The sequence below is a fragment of the Saccostrea cucullata genome, unplaced genomic scaffold, assembly GCF_032062105.1.
Source record: "Saccostrea cucullata isolate Sc308-1 unplaced genomic scaffold, CSIRO_AGI_Scuc_v1 ctg1387, whole genome shotgun sequence".
Classification (NCBI taxonomy): domain Eukaryota; kingdom Metazoa; phylum Mollusca; class Bivalvia; order Ostreida; family Ostreidae; genus Saccostrea; species Saccostrea cuccullata.
Window position 1 is genome coordinate 255138 of NW_026929355.1, and position 19385 is coordinate 274522.

Below are 19385 nucleotides of genomic sequence, written 5' to 3' on the forward strand. Positions count from 1 at the left end.
TTTTATATTCTTAAATGGAATCTGTCGAAACTGAGCAAATAAAAAAAAAAGTCTTACAAAATAAGGCACAAAAAGGGATCTAGGGAGCGTTTGGGGAACATCTGTAACGGTCCCCGTTACAATTAGCACTAGTTTACAAATAAGATGCTGTTTTTTGTAAATTGATTATCTTCAAAAGTACATGAGACATTCCATCCTGATTAAAAACTTAGTAATAAATCCGCTACCAATAATGTAAATTATCTTATAATTAAACCAATCATCATTTTACTATCTGACAAACATCTAGAACACAGAACACAGCGCGACATGTTGGACATGGGGAGGTCCCTGACATCCAGATTTCTGGTCTTTGTTGGTCCTGACGACTGGCGTACCACTTTCCCATGCATTCTAAGCACCACATGGGGCGGCAGTAACACTGTACACACTGTCCTGGGCCGGCACTGTCACACAACTTCACTAGCTTAATGTCGGACTCCTTCTGCATACACCCAATACAAGTATCTGCCTCCTGGAATATCAAAAAAAGAATAATAGATAAATCTGATTCTTGTTCTTTTCTCTAAACTACTTTTAGCCATGTATGAAGTGATTTCCAGTTTTTCCACATCAGCTTACATCATAAGATTCATCTCATACACAACAAAAAAGACACTCCTTAATGAAATAATCAAAAGTCAATTTATTCTCAGAAATAAGTCTTACTGACAGTGGATGGATGGAGCACATTGACTCATTCCTGATGTTACATAAAACAATTGTTGGTATGATTTCACTGCTGCCTTACCATTCCTTCTGGCATGTTAAAGACTTGGTGTCTTACCATTCCTTCTGGCATGTTAAAGACTTGGTGCCTTACCATTCTTTCTGGCATGTTAAAGACTTGCTGCCTTACCATTCCTTCTGGCATGTTAAAGACTTGGTGCCTTACCATTCCTTCTGGCATGTTAAAGACTTGGTTGAGACTGAGTTGGTGCCGTACCATTCTTTCTGGCATGTTAAAGACTTGGTGCCTTACCATTCTTTCTGGCATGTTAAAGACTTGGTGCCTTACCATTCTTTCTGGCATGTTAAAGACTTGCTGCCTTACCATTCCTTCTGGCATGTTAAAGACTTGGTGCCTTACCATTCTTTCTGGCATGTTAAAGACTTTTTTGAGACTGACTTGCTGCCTTACCATTCCTTCTGGCATGTTAAAGACTTGGTGCCTTACCATTCCTTCTGGCATGTTAAAGACTTGGTTGAGACTGACTTCCTGCCTTACCATTCCTTCTGGCATGTTAAAGACTTGGTGCCTTACCATTCTTTCTGGCATGTTAAAGAATTTTTTGAGACTGACTTCCTGCCTTACCATTCCCTCTGGCATGTTAAAGACTTGGTGCCTTACCATTCCTTCTGGCATGTTAAAGACTTGGTTGAGACTGACTTCCTGCCTTACCATTCCTTCTGGCATGTTAAAGACTTGGTGCCTTACCATTCTTTCTGGCATGTTAAAGACTTTTTTGAGACTGACTTCCTGCCTTACCATTCCCTCTGGCATGTTAAAGACTTGGTGCCTTACCATTCCTTCTGGCATGTTAAAGACTTGGTTGAGACTGACTTGCTGCCTTACCATTCCTTCTGGCATGTTAAAGACTTGGTGCCTTACCATACTTTCTGGCATTTTAAAGACTTGGATTAGGCTGACTTAGTGCTTTACCATTCCTTCTGGCATGTTAAAGACTTGGTGCCTTACCATTCCTTCTCGCATGTTAAAGACTTGGTTGAGACTGACTTCCTGCCTTACCATTCCTTCTGGCATGTTAAAGACTTGGTGCCTTACCATTCTTTCTGGCATGTTGAAGACTTGGTTCAGACTGACTTGCTGCCTTACCATTCCTTCTGGAAAGTTAAAGACTTGGTTTAAACTGACTTGCTGCCTTGCCATTCCTTCTGGAAAGTTAAAGACTTGGTTCAGACTGACTTACCATTCCTTCTGGCATGTTAAAGACTTGGTTCAGACTGACTTGGTGCCTAAACGCCTCCAGGAATTGGTCACTTAGGGATTGCTTTATCACTATGTTCCTGGCATTGACAATAGGAGTTGTCAACTTGTCTTTTAAATCTCTATACTCTAAGGCATTCAACCTGAAAAAGTATGAATCAATAAATCAAAGGAAAACATCATAAAATCTTTAAAATAAGGCACTTTATAGGCATAGGCACCCAAGGGGGTGGGGGAGGTTACAGACATTGAAGATTGGGCTGTAAGTTTAGCCCCCCCCCCAACTTTGGGCAAATGGTATAATGCAGTGCAGTCAGAGAAGGGTAAATGGTACTGTAATTTTTGGGAAAAAATGGTACTGAAAAAAGGAAATTAGACTTTCAATTCAGGTTTGGACACTGGTCATGTTTTTTTATTTTGCTTGTCAAGTTTTTTTCAGGTTAGAATTTTTTTCTCTTTGAATTAGCCTTCCCCCCCCTCCACCCTTTCATTTTGCTTCTGATACCAATGTATGGAAAATATGGAAATTATTTTTTTAGAATGCATGTATTTCAGATGTGACAGTCAGGAAAGTTTGGTTTCTGGTGACCACATAGATCAATTGGAACAACAAGCTTATTGCTAGTGAGGGTGGGTGAGGGTTAAGGGCCGAGATCCTGGCCTTTTCCATCCCTTTTCTTTACTACCACTTACACTTGGTACTGATTGATTGATTGATTGTAGACTGTTTAACGTCCCTCTCCAGAATATTTCTCTGATATGGAGACGTCACCATTGCCGGTGAAGGGCTGCAAATTTAGGCCTATGCTAGGCACTTACGGCCTTTCAGCAGGGAGGGATCTTTATCGTGCCACACCTGCTGTGACACGGGGCCTCGGTTTATACGGTCTCATCCGAAGGATGCCCCATTTAGTCGCCTTTTATGACAAGCAAGGGGGTACTGACTGTTGTACTCTAAAAGGTGAAATGTGAAAGATCTGCCAGGAAAAAGTATGGTGTAAACAGGAGTAAAGACCTAAAGGAGGGAAAAGTGTGGTAGTCAGGAACTGGGTTTGTTCCCCAGTAGCACCTCAAGTGTATTTCATGAGTCTGATGTCTGTGATTTTCTCAATATTGTTCCCCTTATACTTATTTTTATGCTATTTTGGGTAGTGTTTGTGGAGGGGGGATGTTACATCAGTTACAGATTTTGTGTGTGTTGATATCATAGTTTTTCTTTTAATAAATTTTCATTTTATCTTTAATTCAATTAATTAATGTGTTCAAAGTATTATTAATAAAGACTGAGGTTTTAGTTAGAAGGTCAACTCTAGCAAAACAAAATGAAGAACAGCCTTTATGAACAACAGACCTGCTACAATTGAACATATTTCTCTTTCATATTTAAATACATGTACTTACATCATGTACATCAATCTGTTTTTGCAAACCAACTCACCTGATAGTAAACGGCTTGAGTTTTGGGTTGATGCTTATAACATTAAACTTGAGGAACTGAACAGATGTCATACTTTCATAATGGATATCATGCTCCTCTGATTTGGATAGGGATAGGTGTATATCATTCTGATGGGCAATGTACACATAGTAGGTGGATGTTTTCATCACCCATGAGTCCGTCACTATCACTCTACGCCCTGGGGCACCTGTTGTAAATTTATCTACCCTCCTAAATTCTATGTTAATGGAAGAAGCAACAGCCCTCCAGGAGGTTCCATTCCCAAGCAATGCCAGTTCTTTTGCTATGGGATGGCTGTTGTATTTATTTCTTGTCCAAAGATAGAAGAGTAAGGAAGTTGTCAAAATAATTAGAATACAGGAGACTAGATAGCTCTGCCAAAGGAATCCTAGCTTCCAAGGAGTAAACAAACCAAGGTGTGGTGAGAACAACCCCAGTCCTATGTAGTACCCTGAAATAAAAAAAAAGATCATTAGATTTCAGAAGATTCTGTATTTCAATAGGTCTATAGAGAATCAAAAGTAATTTTCATCATCAGATGCCCTTAGTAGTTATGGCATGATTGATAAAATACATGTATATTGTTTTACATTAACATGTTAACCAGTTTGTGTTACATATACATGTAAACCAATGCTGCATTCTTCTCTCAACTCTCAGTACTAAATAACTTAAGATAAATGGATAGACAAGGCTTAATTCTCCGCTAACTTCTCTAATTAACAAATGTACTGTATTGTGGGATTTACAGTATCAACTGACAACCAACTACAATGTATTAACTAAACACAGGGCCCACCACACTGTAATTGTCTTAATTCTTTTCTTGATCACATCTACACTACATAAATATGCAAGGATGTAATTTATAGTGTACAAGTGGTCAAAGATTAGGAAAACAAATAAATTAATGGCGAGCCCCTTAGCAAATATCTATTAACTAAGGCTTTCAAAAAAAAAAAACAAAAAAAAACTAGTAAAAATCCAATTGTAATTACCTAACGGCAGTAGTGAATGAATAAGTAATGTGATTGCTGTCCTCTTCATGTGATATTCAATAAAATGTAACTGTTCACTGCCAAGGTAGTTGGATAAAACATTCTGTATTGTCAAACCTGCTGAAACAAATTCAGTTGGAGGTGCAACAAAACAAAGCACAAAAAATGAATATCCTATGGTAAAGATGACATTTAAAGTTTCTTCATTGCCCATCGTTCCTGGGAAAAATATATCCACGTGTGACAAAAATTGTAAACACTGACGAAACCTACTTTCACTTTTGGTGCATTGGAACTCTTTAACGTTGAAGTCAAGAAAAGTAAACAACATGGCGACTTCCAGTGGACACGAACTCAACGTTGAGATTAGTTTCGAGAACACTAAAAAGGTAACAGCGTCGATTCTTATATTGCTATTTCAATAAACATGATCCTCCTGTTGAACATCTTTTAGTTTGATTAACTCAAACGTGTTATTTTAAACAAATAAAATACAATTGAAAATGAAATCCTTTTTTCGAGGAAATTCGAAAAATTACATCTACAGCTGCAACAGTAAAAATGTCTAACAGTGGGTGCGTTCAGAGTACTACCGTTGGCTGACAAAAGTTACCAATGGTAGAATTTTTTACCTTTGGTAAGCCAATGGTACCAAAGTTTGCCGAAAAAATTTACCATAGGTAGATTTTTCTGCAGACGAACTAGAGCTCTGTTAGCGATGGTAACTTTTTTAATGACGTCAAACAAAATGGCGGGTACTGATCAAGTCTGTCCTGCTAAACAGAGAACCCGAGAGATCTCTGGGTTTACCGGGCGGTATTTGGTAAATTCTAATAAATTTTATGTATAATTGAGTTCATTTTTACTCTATAAATCGTTTTCTATCTATAGAATTAATATTAACAAGATTATTTTATGAAAGTCTTTCATCGGGGAAAAAGTTGAAAAAGGAACAAATCATGTAATGTTTTTACTACACCTATTAATCACCTATTTACATAAACTCTGTGTATATATGTGTGAAACGTCTTTTTTAAATGTGGTTTTTCTTGAATGAAAGTTTCAGAATATTTATTTTAGTAACTTTAAAGTGTATTTAATGTAAAATCAAAATTTTATTAATTTAATTATTTTACATTTGACAATCCGGAAGACAAGTTGGAGAAAAATTCTGATGTGGAGAAGTTCTTACCTGTACCAAAAATTATTTCTGAAAGCATTCTCTTGCTGCAAAATGATGCACGAAGCAAGAATAATAATCTTGGTTTGACATTTTCTTCTAAGAAATCTGTCATTGTTAACAATGGTATATACCAATGTCACAAATGGTACACCAATGGTGCCATTGTTAACATTGGTGAGTTTCCTACCAACTCTACCCAAAACTCGTTCAGAGTACATATGGGTCCAATGGTACCAACGGTACAAATTGTTACCATTGGCAAAGAGGTGGTGGTACCATTGGAAATACTCTGAACGCACCCATTAGCTGCAGATCTGTATCGTTATGGTTTTATTCGATGCGTTTAAGACTCTGACGTCACGTCACATGACGTCGTTCGTTGCTTTACCAAACCGAACCCTGAACAGGGCTGATTTCAATCAGCTAGTATATACTATTTTCTGCAACAAACAGATAATTTCATTAAACCCAAGGCAAGTTTATTATTCGTTTAACTTTTGTCGTATTCTAGCGAGAACGTTGCTTTAACGTTAGTGTGCGAAGCGATGCATTGTGGGTCAAAATTATTGCGGGAAAAAAATTCTATGGAATGAATGTGCAGCAGTCCGAATTTATTCTTCGCTCAGGCGTTGTCGTTACGAGCGTTCCTTCACTCCCTATTAGTCTTTGACCATAACGCTACAGATCCCGTAATGCAAAAAAGGTGCAATTTATGGCGCAATATTTTTTGCACACTTTTGGGGAGAATTTCTCCACTTTCTAACATTGGTTAATTAACTACCTTTCACTCCCTGATTCTAGGCACGCTATTTCACTAATCTGTATATTTTATCCATCTACTTACCCTTTATCGTCGCCTCTACAAGTGATAAACTCGCTTATGATTATATGTTAGATTGCTGAAAATTCACTTCAAGCGAGTTTATTGCCTGTAGAGACAACTATAAATGGTTGGGAGGTAGATAAAATATACATATTGGCTACAGAATGTGTCTAGAATTAGGGAGTGAAAGGTAGTTGATTGACCAATGCTAGAAAGTGGAGAAATTCTCACCAGGAGTGTGCAAAAAATATTGCGCCATAAATTGCACCTTTTTTGCATTACGGGATCTGTAGCGTTATGGTCAAAGACTAATATATAAAACCATAACGCTACAGTATCTGCAGCTAGTCTAATGTTAGATCTAGAATTTTAACATAGACTTAATTAAGGGGACTAAGAACACATGTTCACATGATTCTGTTTAATTACGTCATAGTCGCAGATAATATATGTACAAAACCTGATTGAAACCACAATTCTTGTATAATTTTTTTTTTGACTTTTTCAATAATATCATCATAATCACATATTACACAGCAATATGATATTTTTGAATTCTGCTGATTTCAGCAATATTTTATTTGTATTTCAATGAAATTATTCAAACACACCTTGGGAAACACGTAATACACACAATGCACCCTTATACCCTTATAAAACCAAGTACCTGTGTGTTGGAACTGTCAGTGGATAACATTCCTTGCAAATTCTATACTACAGCTTTATATTTTTGACCATGGTGAAAGTGAGCATGAAACCTCATTTCCAATCATAGCCCTTTGCTTAAGGGGAAGAAGGACCTTAAGATGTTAAGCTGAAAAAATACTTGTTGTTTAATTGTTTTTTACATATTTTGTATGTTTCTAATTAAGTATGTCCCACATACCTTAAAGCAGTTATATCCTTATTTTTGAGATACTGAGTGACAGTTTAGTTACTATAACTGCTTGTATTACTCTTGTTTTACTGTTCATCTGGGAATTAAATAACTTGAAAGTTCATTAATCATTTTTAGAAAATTATTAAAGATGGAAAATTGCTTTTTTTCACTCTCTAGGGCAAAAGTTTGATAGCAAAACAGAATTTTGAAGAAGGAGATGTTTTATTTGAAGAGAGACCTCTTATCAGTTCTCAGTTTCTCTGGAATGAGTTTTACAAATACAAGGCATGTGAATACTGTCTACGCTCACTGGAGACTGCAGAAAAGCAGAGTCAACGATTGACAGAAAACGAAGCACTGACATTACCCTACCCTGAATGTGATGAAACAGACCCTTCACAGTATTCTGCTTGTCCGCAGTGTCAGGTAGTGTACTGAGTTCATTATATAGGGTTATTTCATCCTTTGTTATTTTTCACCCTTTTACATTTGCAAACAATATTGCCCTTTTTAAATTTGGCAATGACAAATTGTGGTTAAGAAATATTGTTATCTTCCTTGAATTCCTCTTGTTTAATTTTTTCTGCTTGCAACAAGGGTGAAAGGGCAAAAATATCATTGAGACAAATATTTCCTTATATACCTGTATACAGCATCAGTAAACATTTATTTTTTTAGCATAGTAATATAAAATTACATGTTTTGATGTGTTGAATTTTTGTGGTTTGAAAAAAAAAATAGTAAATGAGGAATAGATTTAATGGTTCAAAGATACAATCCTGAAACTGTAGGTTTTTAATTCCCCTTCCCAAAAACAAAATTTAACTTGTCACTATCTTCTAAGCATACACATGAATTTGTGATTTTGTATCCAAAAGATAAATGATAGAAATGTATAAAGATTAAAGCTGTATGGTATCAGTACGTAGTGATGGGAATGACAATATAAGGACACTGTAATACAACATTTGATGTTTATTTGAAGGTGACCTACTGCTGTCCTGATTGTCAGAAGAGAGCGTGGCAGGAGTACCACCAGACCCTGTGTATGGGATCATCCAGGGATGACGAGAACCACCCTCTAAATAAACTACAGGACATGTGGAGGTAAAGTATACAAGTGTTTGTACATCTGTGTATGGGGTCATCCAGGGACGACGAGAACCCCCCTCTAAATAAACTACAGGACATGTGGAGGTAAAGTATACAAGTGTTTGTACATCTGTGTATGGGGTCATCCAGGGACAACCTCTAAATAAACTACAGGACATGTGGAGGTAAAGTATACAAGTGTTTGTACATCTGTGTATGGAGCCATCAAGGGATGACAAGAACCACCCTCTAAATAAACTACAGGACATGTGGAGGTAAAGTATACAAGTGTTTGTACATCTGTGTATGGGATCATCCAGGGATGATGAGAACCACCCTCTAAATGTGAAGGTAAAGTATACAAGTGTTTGTACATCAGTGATTTTATATTGATTAGAAAAGAGCACCCCATACTTAAACCATCCACTGAAATAAAAAATTAAACTAGATGCTAAGTTTGTCATCAAAATGTTGTGTGTTTAAATTACAGATGTTTATAAACTGTGGTTTGATACATGTCAATACATGCATGGGTACATGTTTCATATTGAAAAAGAATAATGCAGCCAAGAACATTATGTCTTTTAATTAATGATGGTCAGACCATGGTATAGACTTGTAATATGGAAAGGGGGAATGAGTAAACATGCATTGAAAATTCTTTAATACATAAATGTATAGAATGAAAACATAAGGCTGGACTGGGAATCGAACCCGGGACTCCTGCATCACTAGTCAGGTGTTCTACCACTGAGCTATCCAGGCCGATGTCCTCAGTCCAGCCAAAATTCCTACATTCTAAAGAAAAGAGAAGTATTTGTTTTAAAATGTAAATTTGTTTTTTTTAGAAACATTCACTTCCCACCAGAGACCTGTAGTATAATGCTTATAGCAAAGATGATAGCAAAGGTTAAACAGGTAAGATTATAACAAAGAGGATAGCCAAGGTTAAACAGGTAAGATTATAACAAAGAGGATAGCCAAGGTCAAACAGGTAAGATTATAGCAAAGGTGATAGCCAAAGTCAAACAGGTAAGATTATAGCAAAGAGGATAGCCAAAGTCAAACAGGTAAGATTATAGCAAAGAGGATAGCCAAAGTCAAACAGGTAAGATTATAGCAAAGAGGATAGCCAAAGTCAAACAGGTAAGATTATAGCAAAGAGGATAGCCAAAGTCAAACAGGTAAGATTATAGCAAAGATGATAGCCAAAGTCAAACAGGTAAGATTATAGCAAAGAGGATAGCCAAGGTTAAACAGGTAAGATTATAGCAAAGAAGATAGCCAAGGTTAAACAGGTAAGATTATAGCAAAGAGGATAGCCAAGGTTAAACAGGTAAGATTATAGGATTATAGAATGTCAAAATGTTTTTTAAAGATTTTTACATTTGCAAAATATGTCTATTAAATGTTTTTACACACTATGTAAAATAAGTCAGTTAAATGTATATTACATATCATGAAGTTAAATATGTCAATTACCGTGTGATATGCCTCTGAATTAATTATTGCCATTTTTGCAGAGTGAAGACAAATCAGACATTTTGGAGAAGTTTTCTCGCTTTGTAAAAACAACTGTGAATGAAGAAGAAGCACTTGTTCATAAAATGATGGGGGACAAATTTCAAGTGAGGAAAAACAGTTGAATAGTTTATATTTTCTTTAAGTTTGTGTGTTTTATGTAACATGAAGCCCAAGGGGTTAAAAACGTACCAACTAAAACACAGTTGAATAGTTTATATTTTCTTGAAATTTGTGTGTTTCATGTAAGCCTTTTTTGTTGTATTTATGTACATACTATCTTTTATCATTTATATGCATTATTAAAATTGTTTACATAATGTACGTATATATATTTTTATTCAATATTCAGGAACCGCTTGAGATGCTGCGACAACAGATGACAGAGATTCTATTTCATGATTCTCTTCAACATGTAAGTCTATATATATCATCAATTTCATTTTCTCCCACATTTTTATAAATAGATTGGGCAGTAGGCATTACATACACTGTATGTATATAAATTGTTTCCATACATGTATATATTCTGAATAGTATTAGGAATCTTGATACATAAACACATTCTATTAATGTAAGAGTCATTTTATTTCAAAATTTGTTAAAAGACAAATACATGTTTTGATTACAGTGGTTTACACCAGAGGGTTTTCGGTCCTTGTTTGCACTGATTGGCAGGAATGGTCAGGGAATAGGATCAAGGTATACAAGTATTTTATACAGAATTTTATTTTCAGTTTCCAACACCTTTACAAAAGGACTTGTTTTGTATCTGCAACTGTACATTTTTGAGATAAAACAATTTTAATATGTGCATACAGGATTATTTTTACTCTTTCATAAATAATTTTACCCAGTTTTAAAACTTGCCTGGACACATATATGTTAAAAGAGAGCTTGAACCCTGAGGTGTATTTTCCCACTGACTACATGAGTGAAAGGTACCAAATGGGAGCAAAACATTCCCTATATAAAATTAATTTATACTATATAGGTCCACACAAAAATCCTTGAAACATGAATTCAGTCTTGCTCTTTATTTTACTTTACTTTTGTAATTTTTTATTACTTATGTTTTTATTATTTACTTATTAGTTCAATTAGCTCATGGGTAAAAAATTGTGAAAAATTGGATATGTCTGAGGAAAAGAAAGAAGAACTGGATGAGTTTATTGATAAGCTGTATGAAGAATTAGAAAAAGGTATTTACATATAGTGTGAATTATTTATATATTTGTTAATTACATAAAGAATGTTTATTTTTTTCTTTCAGAAAAAATAGCTTTTAATACATTATTATGACAATTTTCCCAAAAAAAGTTTTTATATTTGCTTTAAATCTGATTTCAATTTTTAAATAATTTCGATACTCGATTCAAAAAAGAGACTCAGGTTTGGAAAAAAAATGAACACAAATGTTTTCATACTTTGCCTTTATTTTCTTTCATCACCTGTCTTCTAGTGTACATGTCAAATTACTGCTGCAACATGCTATCATGATTAAAAACATCTTGTCATTTCCTAATTTGAACATAAAAGCATAAATTTATAAATCCAAGTGCAACTTCAATGTAGTTTCTGTGAAATTATGAGCACTTTCTATAATAATACTTTGGCCACAGAATAATTTTAAGCTTCTCTCTGAAATCTACTTTACAGTGTCTGGAGCATTCTTGGATTGTGAGGGTTCAGGACTTTACCTTCTACAGAGTACTTGTGAGTATCCCATTACTATTTACTGCAGTAATAGAGAAGCTGGTACTTTATATGAATTACCCTGAGAAGTAAACCTACACAATTTACACCAGTAGTACAGAATTTGACTTCACTTTATGTACTTTATATGAATTACTCTGACAATCGTTGCATCATTCTAGGTAACCACAGCTGCCAGCCAAACGCTGAGATCACCTTCCCCTACAATAACAACATCATGTCAGTAGTGGCAAAGGAAAGGATTACCTCAGGTCAGGTGAGTCCTTAGGTGTCTCCCCTACAATAATAACATCATGTCAGTGGTAGCCTCCCCTACAATAATAACATCATGTCAGTGGTGGCCTCATGTACAATAATAGCATCATGTCAGTGGTGGCCGTCCCCTACAATAATAACATCATGTCAGTGGTGACCCTCCCCTACATTAATAACATCATACCAGTGGTGGCCCTCCCCTACAATAATAACATCATATCAGTGGTGGCCCTCCCCTATAATAATAACATCATGTCAGTGGTGGCCTCCCCTACAATAATAACATCAAGTCAGTGGCGGCTTCCCCTACAATAATAACATCATGTCAGTGGTGGCCTCCCTTACAATAATAACATCATGTCAGTGGTGGCCTCCCTTACAATAACAACATCATGTCAGTGGTGGCCTCCCCTACAATAACAACATCATGTCAGTGGTGGCTTCCCTTACCATTATAACATCATTTCAGTTGTGGCCAAGGAAAGGATTACCCCTGGCCAGGTTAGTCCTCATGTGCCTCAGATCAGAGTGGGAATTGTGTAAGAATTTCAAACAAGATAACAATTTTTAGAATGCATTCAATCTTTAATAGATTTTATCTTTAATCTGATTATTGGAACTTAAGTTTAAGTATGGCATGCCAAATTCACAAAAATGAGATAATCATAGTTTCACAATTGATAAACTAGGTTTATCGACTGTAAACTATAGTTTACAAACAGTTATAACTATAACTATAGTTAACGATTCGTTAAGTATAGTTTTCATCTGTAAAACTATATTTAACGGTTGTTAACTATAGTTTACGATTGTTAATTTAAGTTTATCTGTCTGTAATAAAGCGTTAACAATAGATTTTGTTGATAAACATAGATTCACGTTTGTAAACTATAGTTTACAATCGTAAACTATAGTTAAGAGTTGTTAATCATAGTTTCACAAATTGTGAAACTATATTTATCAGATCGTTAACTATAGTTAACAGTTTGTAAACTATAGTTTACAAATCATGAAACTGTATTTATCAGATAATCTATGTTTTGCAATCGCAAATGATAGTTTTCGGTGTTAAGTATAGTTTACCGTTGTGAAACATAGATTATCGCGTTAACTATAGTTTACAGATGTAAAATATAGATTAACGTTGTTAACTATAGTTTTACAGTTTACAACCGATAAACCTAGTTTATCAATTGTGAAACTATGATTTGCTCATATTTGTGAATTTGGCATGCCATATTTAAGCAATGGATGATTTATTCACAGAATGCATTTTATCTTTAACAGATATGTTCTTTACTTCTATTGGAAAGGAATGGATGAATTAAGGAATAAATTGATGTAGAAATTGGATTAAAAATGTGCTCAGAAGTGAATTTTAGGAATAAGTAAATAGTATTTCTACATTGAGTATTTGTGTTTTTATGTTTTAAAGAAGAGATTAGAAGTTCATTTGAAACTGAACTTTGCATTTCTCAGTATTATATAATATATGTAGAAATTTGAGACCAGGCTTTGGGCCCACCAACCTATAAAAATCCAGCCGTTTGTAAGAATGACCATTTTGTTCTTTTAGGAAGTGACCTGTTAAATAAATTAAAATTTTATTAGAAACTTCTACATGAGTGGAAAGGAGATCTTTCTGTTCTCTTAAATTAAACATTTATGTATATTGAATGTTTTAACACTTTTTAAAACAAAATTTATTTTTATTTATTGACACATCCTGATAGGCTTGAAAGAAAGACGCCATTGAGACTGACACATCTATTTCATAGCATGATGTTTTTCTGATTATAGATGCAAACTTAAATCTTATGACAATTAGGAAGAATTCAGCTATTGTATTTTTAAAATCCCTATTTGTGTTTAAAAGGAAATATGATAATTTTGTCCTTTATGTGATTTGGTATGCTTAAATACAATTTTGAATTGAGGCAGGCCAGTGACAAATAGATTTATGTTAAAGGGGTCTTATCTATTAAAAATCTATCAATGGGTTTGCTCTATCTATGTAAGTAGCAGTTTATTTTATTATTTTGTATTTTTAAGGAGATCTGTATTGGTTATCTGAGTGAGTGTGATTTATCAAGAAGCCGACACAGTCGACAGAAAATTCTTAAGTAAGTCACTCAAAGATGCACAAAAATCTACACATTTTTTTTTATAAACTTACTATGTCGTATTGAACTTAAATACTGTAAATGTATTACATTTAGCGGTGTATTCTTTTTAGCAATTTTCTTTTCATAAATAAAAATTTCCCCAACTATAATATTAACGTAAAAGGAAGGTAAAAAACGACAAGTGCCTATGATTCGAACATTAAAATTGCCATAAGCCCATGTATTTGGAATCTTTAAAAAATATTCTATGTGTACTGATATCTATTTATGAAGCAAGAACAGGTATCTTTTAGCTCATCTGAGGCGAAGGCTCAAGTGAGCTTTTCTGATCACATTTTGTCTGTTGTTTGTCCGTCTGTGTGTCCGTCTGTAAACTTTTCACATATTCGACATCTTCTCAAGAACCACTGGGCCAGTTTTAACCAAACTTAATACAAAGCATCCTTGGATGCAGAAAAAATTAAATTGTTGAAATGAAAGGCCAGGTCCTCTCATAAGGGGAGATAATTAAGAAAAGACAAAAATAGGGTGGGGTTATTAAAAAATCTTCTCAAGAATCACTGGGCCAGGAAAGCTGAAACTTATGTGGAAGCATCCTGGGGTAGTGTAGATTCTAATTTGTTCAAATCATGACCCCCGCTGGTAGGGCGGGGCAACAATAGGGAATCAAAGTTTTACATAGAAATATATAGGAAAAATCTGGAAAAAGCTTCTTCTCAAGAACCAATGGCCCAGAAAAGCTGAAACTTATGTGGAAGCATCCTGAGATAGTGTAAATTCTAAATTGCTCAAATTATGACCCCTGGGGGTAGGGCGGGGCCACGATAGGGAATCAAAGTTTTACATAGAAATATATAGGAAAAATCTTCTTCTCAAGAACCGCTGGGCCAGAAAAGCTGAAACTTAGGTGGAAGCATCCTGGGGTAGTGTAGATTCTAACAATCTCTCAGACAAGAACCACTTCACAAAATACAAATAGCTACACAAATGAGAATACAGGGCATTTTTCAATGGAATCCCTTAATTACTTAAGTGTCAGTTTTATTTTGAAATATATAGGGAAAAAAACTTTAAAAATCTTCTTCTCCAGAATCACTGGGCCAAACAAGCTGAAACTTAGGTGGAAGCATTTTGGGGTAGCGTAGATTTTAAATTGTTCAAATCATGACCCCTGGGGGTTGGGTGGGACCACAATAGGGAATCAAAGTTTTACATAGAAATATATAGGGAAAAACTTTAAAAATCTTCTTCTCAAGAACTACTTGGCCAGAAAATCTGAAAGTTATATGGAAGCATTCTGGGGTAGTGTAGATTTTAAATTGTTCAAACCATGACCCCCGGGGGTTGGGTTGGGTCACAATAGGTATTACATGGGGGAAATCTGGTTAAGAAGAGCATGGTCAAAGCTTAACAGGTGAGTGATGTGGCCTTTTTTCTGGGCCTTTCTTGGCCCATGTGATGTGGCCTTTCTTGTTTTCTTTGAATACACGCTAGTGTCCTTTGGTTGCTAAGTGTTAATTATGGTCTTAAACACATATCAATGTAAACTAACGTTTTTGAGATGATTGTTCTAAAAGTGATAAATTTCTGAATAATTTACAAAATATTTAAGATTGAAATTCACTTTCGATTTGGAAATTAAGTGAAAAGAACTGAAACACTAAAAGTAGCTGATAACATGAATTCCAGATAGATTTTTCCTATTTTTTTACTCAACGGTGACTTTCTAGCACCTTAAAATCCTCAAGGATACTGCTGCCAGGAGAAACTAAGATATGGATTCGTGCATTAACCTATCTCATGTATAATTGATCCATTTACAAAAAAGTTTAAACCTGTAATTAATATTTGACATGTTTAAGAAATTTATCATGATTTTTTGAAAGATGTAGTTTCATAAATGCAACGAGGTGTGGAAACAAATTGATTAACACGAGTTTAATCAATGTCTGCATTAATGTTTTTAATGCCCTGCCTTGTCTGCAAATGTGGAATATATTTTAGAATACATGTATTATTCTTGTAGTTAATTGAAAAGTCACTACAACTACCTTTAAGCTTTTCAGTAAATCTTATTGAAGACATAGCTGCAGAACTGTAGCTCTCTGAAAAAAATATATTGATAGACTGGAGAGCTACAGAGCCACCCATTGTAAAAACTGTATATTCATTGCGCACAAAAAAATTACACTTAGTTCTGGATTAATTCTTACCTCAATCGCAAAAAGGATAGATTAAACAAAATTCCTTACTCCTTTATTAAGTAATGTCGTAGTTGACATCTGCACGAAGTGTGTTGGACCAACTTATCTTGCAAACCAAAATGGCAGTATAAATAGACAATATTTTTGATAATCTCAATTTCAAGGTCAGGAAAGCTATTAACAACAATTATTAAGAATGTTTTGTTGTGGAAACAGTGAAAAGAATATGTCAGGATATTTTGAGATGACAGTTTAAAAACATGGAGAAATAAATCTAGAAACAGTGCACTTTTTTGTGCACAATAAATATATAGTTTTTTTCTCAAAATCTACAAACAGAACAGTCTGTAAACAGGGCCTGAAACATGGACACCTGAAAACCTCAGAGGTAGAGACAGGAGCCCTGGAGGAGTAAGCATTCCTTTCTAACCTCACACATGCCTTGTGTCCTCTGTATTGATCATGCCAACAGATAATCCGTAGTAAAATATTTCATGAAAAAATGCCTTAGAATTCATATGATCCTTAATTGCATGTGAAACCGTCTCGACATCGAAATATATGGAAAGTCCGTGAAGGACAACACAAGACTTACCAAAAACTCTCTCTCTCTCTCTCTCTCTCTCTCTCTCTCTCTCTCTCTCCATTTTTTTTATAATTGTCACAACTTTGAAAAGAAACAAGGATAGTTATGGAAAATGTTAATTAAGGTTTTTCGAGGACAATAGTTTGTTTTCTTTTGGTTAATTTAATAGATAATTTTTATTTAATATTTACAGAGAAAATTACCTTTTCATTTGTGAATGCCCAAAGTGTTTAAGTGAGGCAGATGACCCGGATGTGACGTCATCAGAAGACGAAGAAGACATGGAGGAAGATCAGTAAAGGAAGCAAGAAAATGTCAAAATATACAATGTACTTTCAAAGACAATTTTAAATAATGTTTATTAATAAAATCATTATCTAGTCAGTGTGATTTTCATTGAATTTCTATGGTAGAGCTAGTTGAAGAATGCATTTCTTGGTATGACGTATTGTCAATTAACAATTGATTTCCATTCCTATGTCGATATGATATATCCTGGTGACCTTGAGATGCAAAAAAGATACCATAGATTTGTCTATAGTTTACACATCTAATGCAAATTTGGACATTTGACTTGAAAAAGATGTTCATGTTAATCTAACAAACAAGCTCTATAAACATGATGACTTTTACTTTTCTGCTTTTCAACTTCCCTTACTTATGCAGCACTATACTTTCGATATGAATACCTGCATACGGAGTTTATATATTTCGGTTGCTCTATAAACATGATTCGATACGCAAGACCATGCTCTACGTATGAACAATTTTTAGAATGAGGTAAATTATTGACATTTTAACAAGTTGACGAAATAAGAATTTCAGCTGTTTCGTTTAAAGTCATCATTTCGAAGTTCTATGGTCGATACAATGATCTTGTCAGCAAATACAATTTATCATTGAGTCAAATGATGACTGAAGTTTTTCATACTAATTGTTAGTCCATTATTCATATACTGAATTCACTGAATTGATATTTCCCGATCATGACAATGAGCACACGGCGGGTGTGACTGGTCAGCAGGGGATGCTCACTCCTCCATGGCACCTGATCCCACCTCTGATGTTTTGGAGGTCCTGTTTGCTCTGCTCCTTTTTGTATTGTTTTATGGACTTTTGATCTTGAATACTGTTCATTATATATACATATGTATCATTGCACAATATTTGTATTTTTAGTTTTGAAAACCCAAGAATAGTGGTACATGTGTAAATGTAAATGCATTGCTTTACTGAAGTAAAGTTAATGATATGCTTTAAAGTTAATGATAAACTTTAAATAAATTAGGCTAATGGTTATAGCTATTTTAAATCCTCCACATTCCAGAAGTAATGATAATGTGATGATTACTTTACAAAGACATTCGCCCAAAGTTTGATACTGTAAAATCTCATATTTTCGAGGGGTAACATTTTCGTGGTTTGAGTAAAATATATTGGTTCATGCCAAAGTTTGATACTGTAAAATCACATATTTTCGAGGGGTCAAACTTTCGCGGTTTGAGTAAAATATATTGTTTCATGGGGATTTGATGTCTTGGTTGAAGAAATGTTCTGTAGTAATATATGTGAAAAATTGAATTTCGTGGTGGACATTAATTCGTGGGTCTCTTCATACCTTGAAAATCACGAAAATAAAACCTCAACGAAAATTAGTGATTTCACAGTATTCATAGTCTCTAGGCCAGGGTTTTAGATGTTAGGGCAGCAGGGTTCTATTGTTCATAAAATGGAAAATGCATAAATTCTTAAAGAATATTATACTTTCATGTGAAGTGGTTGAATCTGATTCGTCTAGAAACATTTGTTAAAAAACACTATTACCCGCTAAAAATAAGCCACGCCCTTCAGCATAGCAACAGTCAACATTGCTTAACGACGGATACTACTAAAAAAAAATGTTGATTGCGCAAAATTTATTCTCGCAAGGTTCACTGACATAATTATGTATTTGTAAAAAGCATTCTGTATATATAATATACATTGTAATAAATATTGCATGACAGTGGTTTTCAATGGGTGAAAATTTCAATGTTACACTCAACAACTTGTAATATTTATATAATATTCTCTACTCCTGGGCATCTGCAGACATAGTTGGAAAATACTTCTTTTTTTTTATTTTATGCCAACAAGATACACATTTTACTCATGAAATAAAGCCAAAAACAGAAAACCAAAACAGAAAGCCTTCGGCCCTCTGGCTGATATTGGAGTCTCGGGCTGATACAGGATGTGATGTGGAAAAGGATATGTTTTATTATGTTTTTTTACAAACTCAGTAATAAAATACAGTACACATTAACACCCTATACAACGGGTAACGCGGGGGAGTCGCAAAAAAGTATGGGGGAGTCGTTTTCAACGTATGGGGGAGTAGATTTTCACCGCTTCGGAGTCAGAAGAGATGTGGGTCACGTCTGTTTTCGGTATTTATAAGATGTATTTACAAAAAACAAATATCCCACGGAAGATGGCAATAGTTAAGCTTTATTTTGGTCATTTGTCTGGCTGTCATATACGTCTAGTTTTCTCAAACACTTCGAAACTATTTG

General features: G+C 34.7%; 2 protein-coding genes across 2 annotated transcripts; one reads left to right on the forward strand and one right to left on the reverse strand.

Annotated features, from left to right (window-relative positions):
• Positions 1-207: 207 nt before the first annotated feature.
• LOC134280596 (E3 ubiquitin-protein ligase TM129-like) lies at positions 208-4658 on the reverse strand. Its single transcript, XM_062763044.1, has 4 exons — positions 4445-4658; positions 3426-3897; positions 1971-2130; positions 208-514 (listed from the first exon to the last, which is right to left on the reverse strand). The coding sequence occupies exons 1-4, from the start codon at positions 4656-4658 to the stop codon at positions 263-265; spliced, it is 1098 nt and encodes a 365-aa protein (XP_062619028.1). The 3' UTR covers positions 208-262.
• Positions 4659-4707: 49 nt separating this feature from the next.
• Positions 4708-17214, forward strand: LOC134280595 (histone-lysine N-trimethyltransferase SMYD5-like). The gene is made up of 12 exons (XM_062763043.1): positions 4708-4833; positions 7508-7756; positions 8316-8437; positions 9271-9340; positions 9946-10050; positions 10296-10358; positions 10575-10645; positions 11039-11145; positions 11603-11659; positions 11821-11915; positions 13967-14037; positions 17024-17214. The coding sequence occupies exons 1-12, from the start codon at positions 4774-4776 to the stop codon at positions 17127-17129; spliced, it is 1176 nt and encodes a 391-aa protein (XP_062619027.1). The 5' UTR covers positions 4708-4773; the 3' UTR covers positions 17130-17214.
• Positions 17215-19385: the final 2171 nt, after the last annotated feature.

Coding starts and splice junctions, on each gene's coding strand:
- LOC134280596 (XM_062763044.1), bottom strand. CDS start 4,658: ATGGGCAATGAAGAAACTTTAAATGTCATCTTTACCATAGGATATTCA. Junction 3,898..4,444: donor TCATTCACTACTGCCGTTAG/GTAATTACAATT, acceptor TTTTTATTTCAG/GGTACTACATAGGACTGGGG. Junction 515..1,970: donor TTAACATGCCAGAAGGAATG/GTAAGTCAGTCT, acceptor TTGATATTCCAG/GAGGCAGATACTTGTATTGG.
- LOC134280595 (XM_062763043.1), top strand. CDS start 4,774: ATGGCGACTTCCAGTGGACACGAACTCAACGTTGAGATTAGTTTCGAG. Junction 4,834..7,507: donor GTTTCGAGAACACTAAAAAG/GTAACAGCGTCG, acceptor TTCACTCTCTAG/GGCAAAAGTTTGATAGCAAA. Junction 11,660..11,820: donor TTACCTTCTACAGAGTACTT/GTGAGTATCCCA, acceptor GCATCATTCTAG/GTAACCACAGCTGCCAGCCA.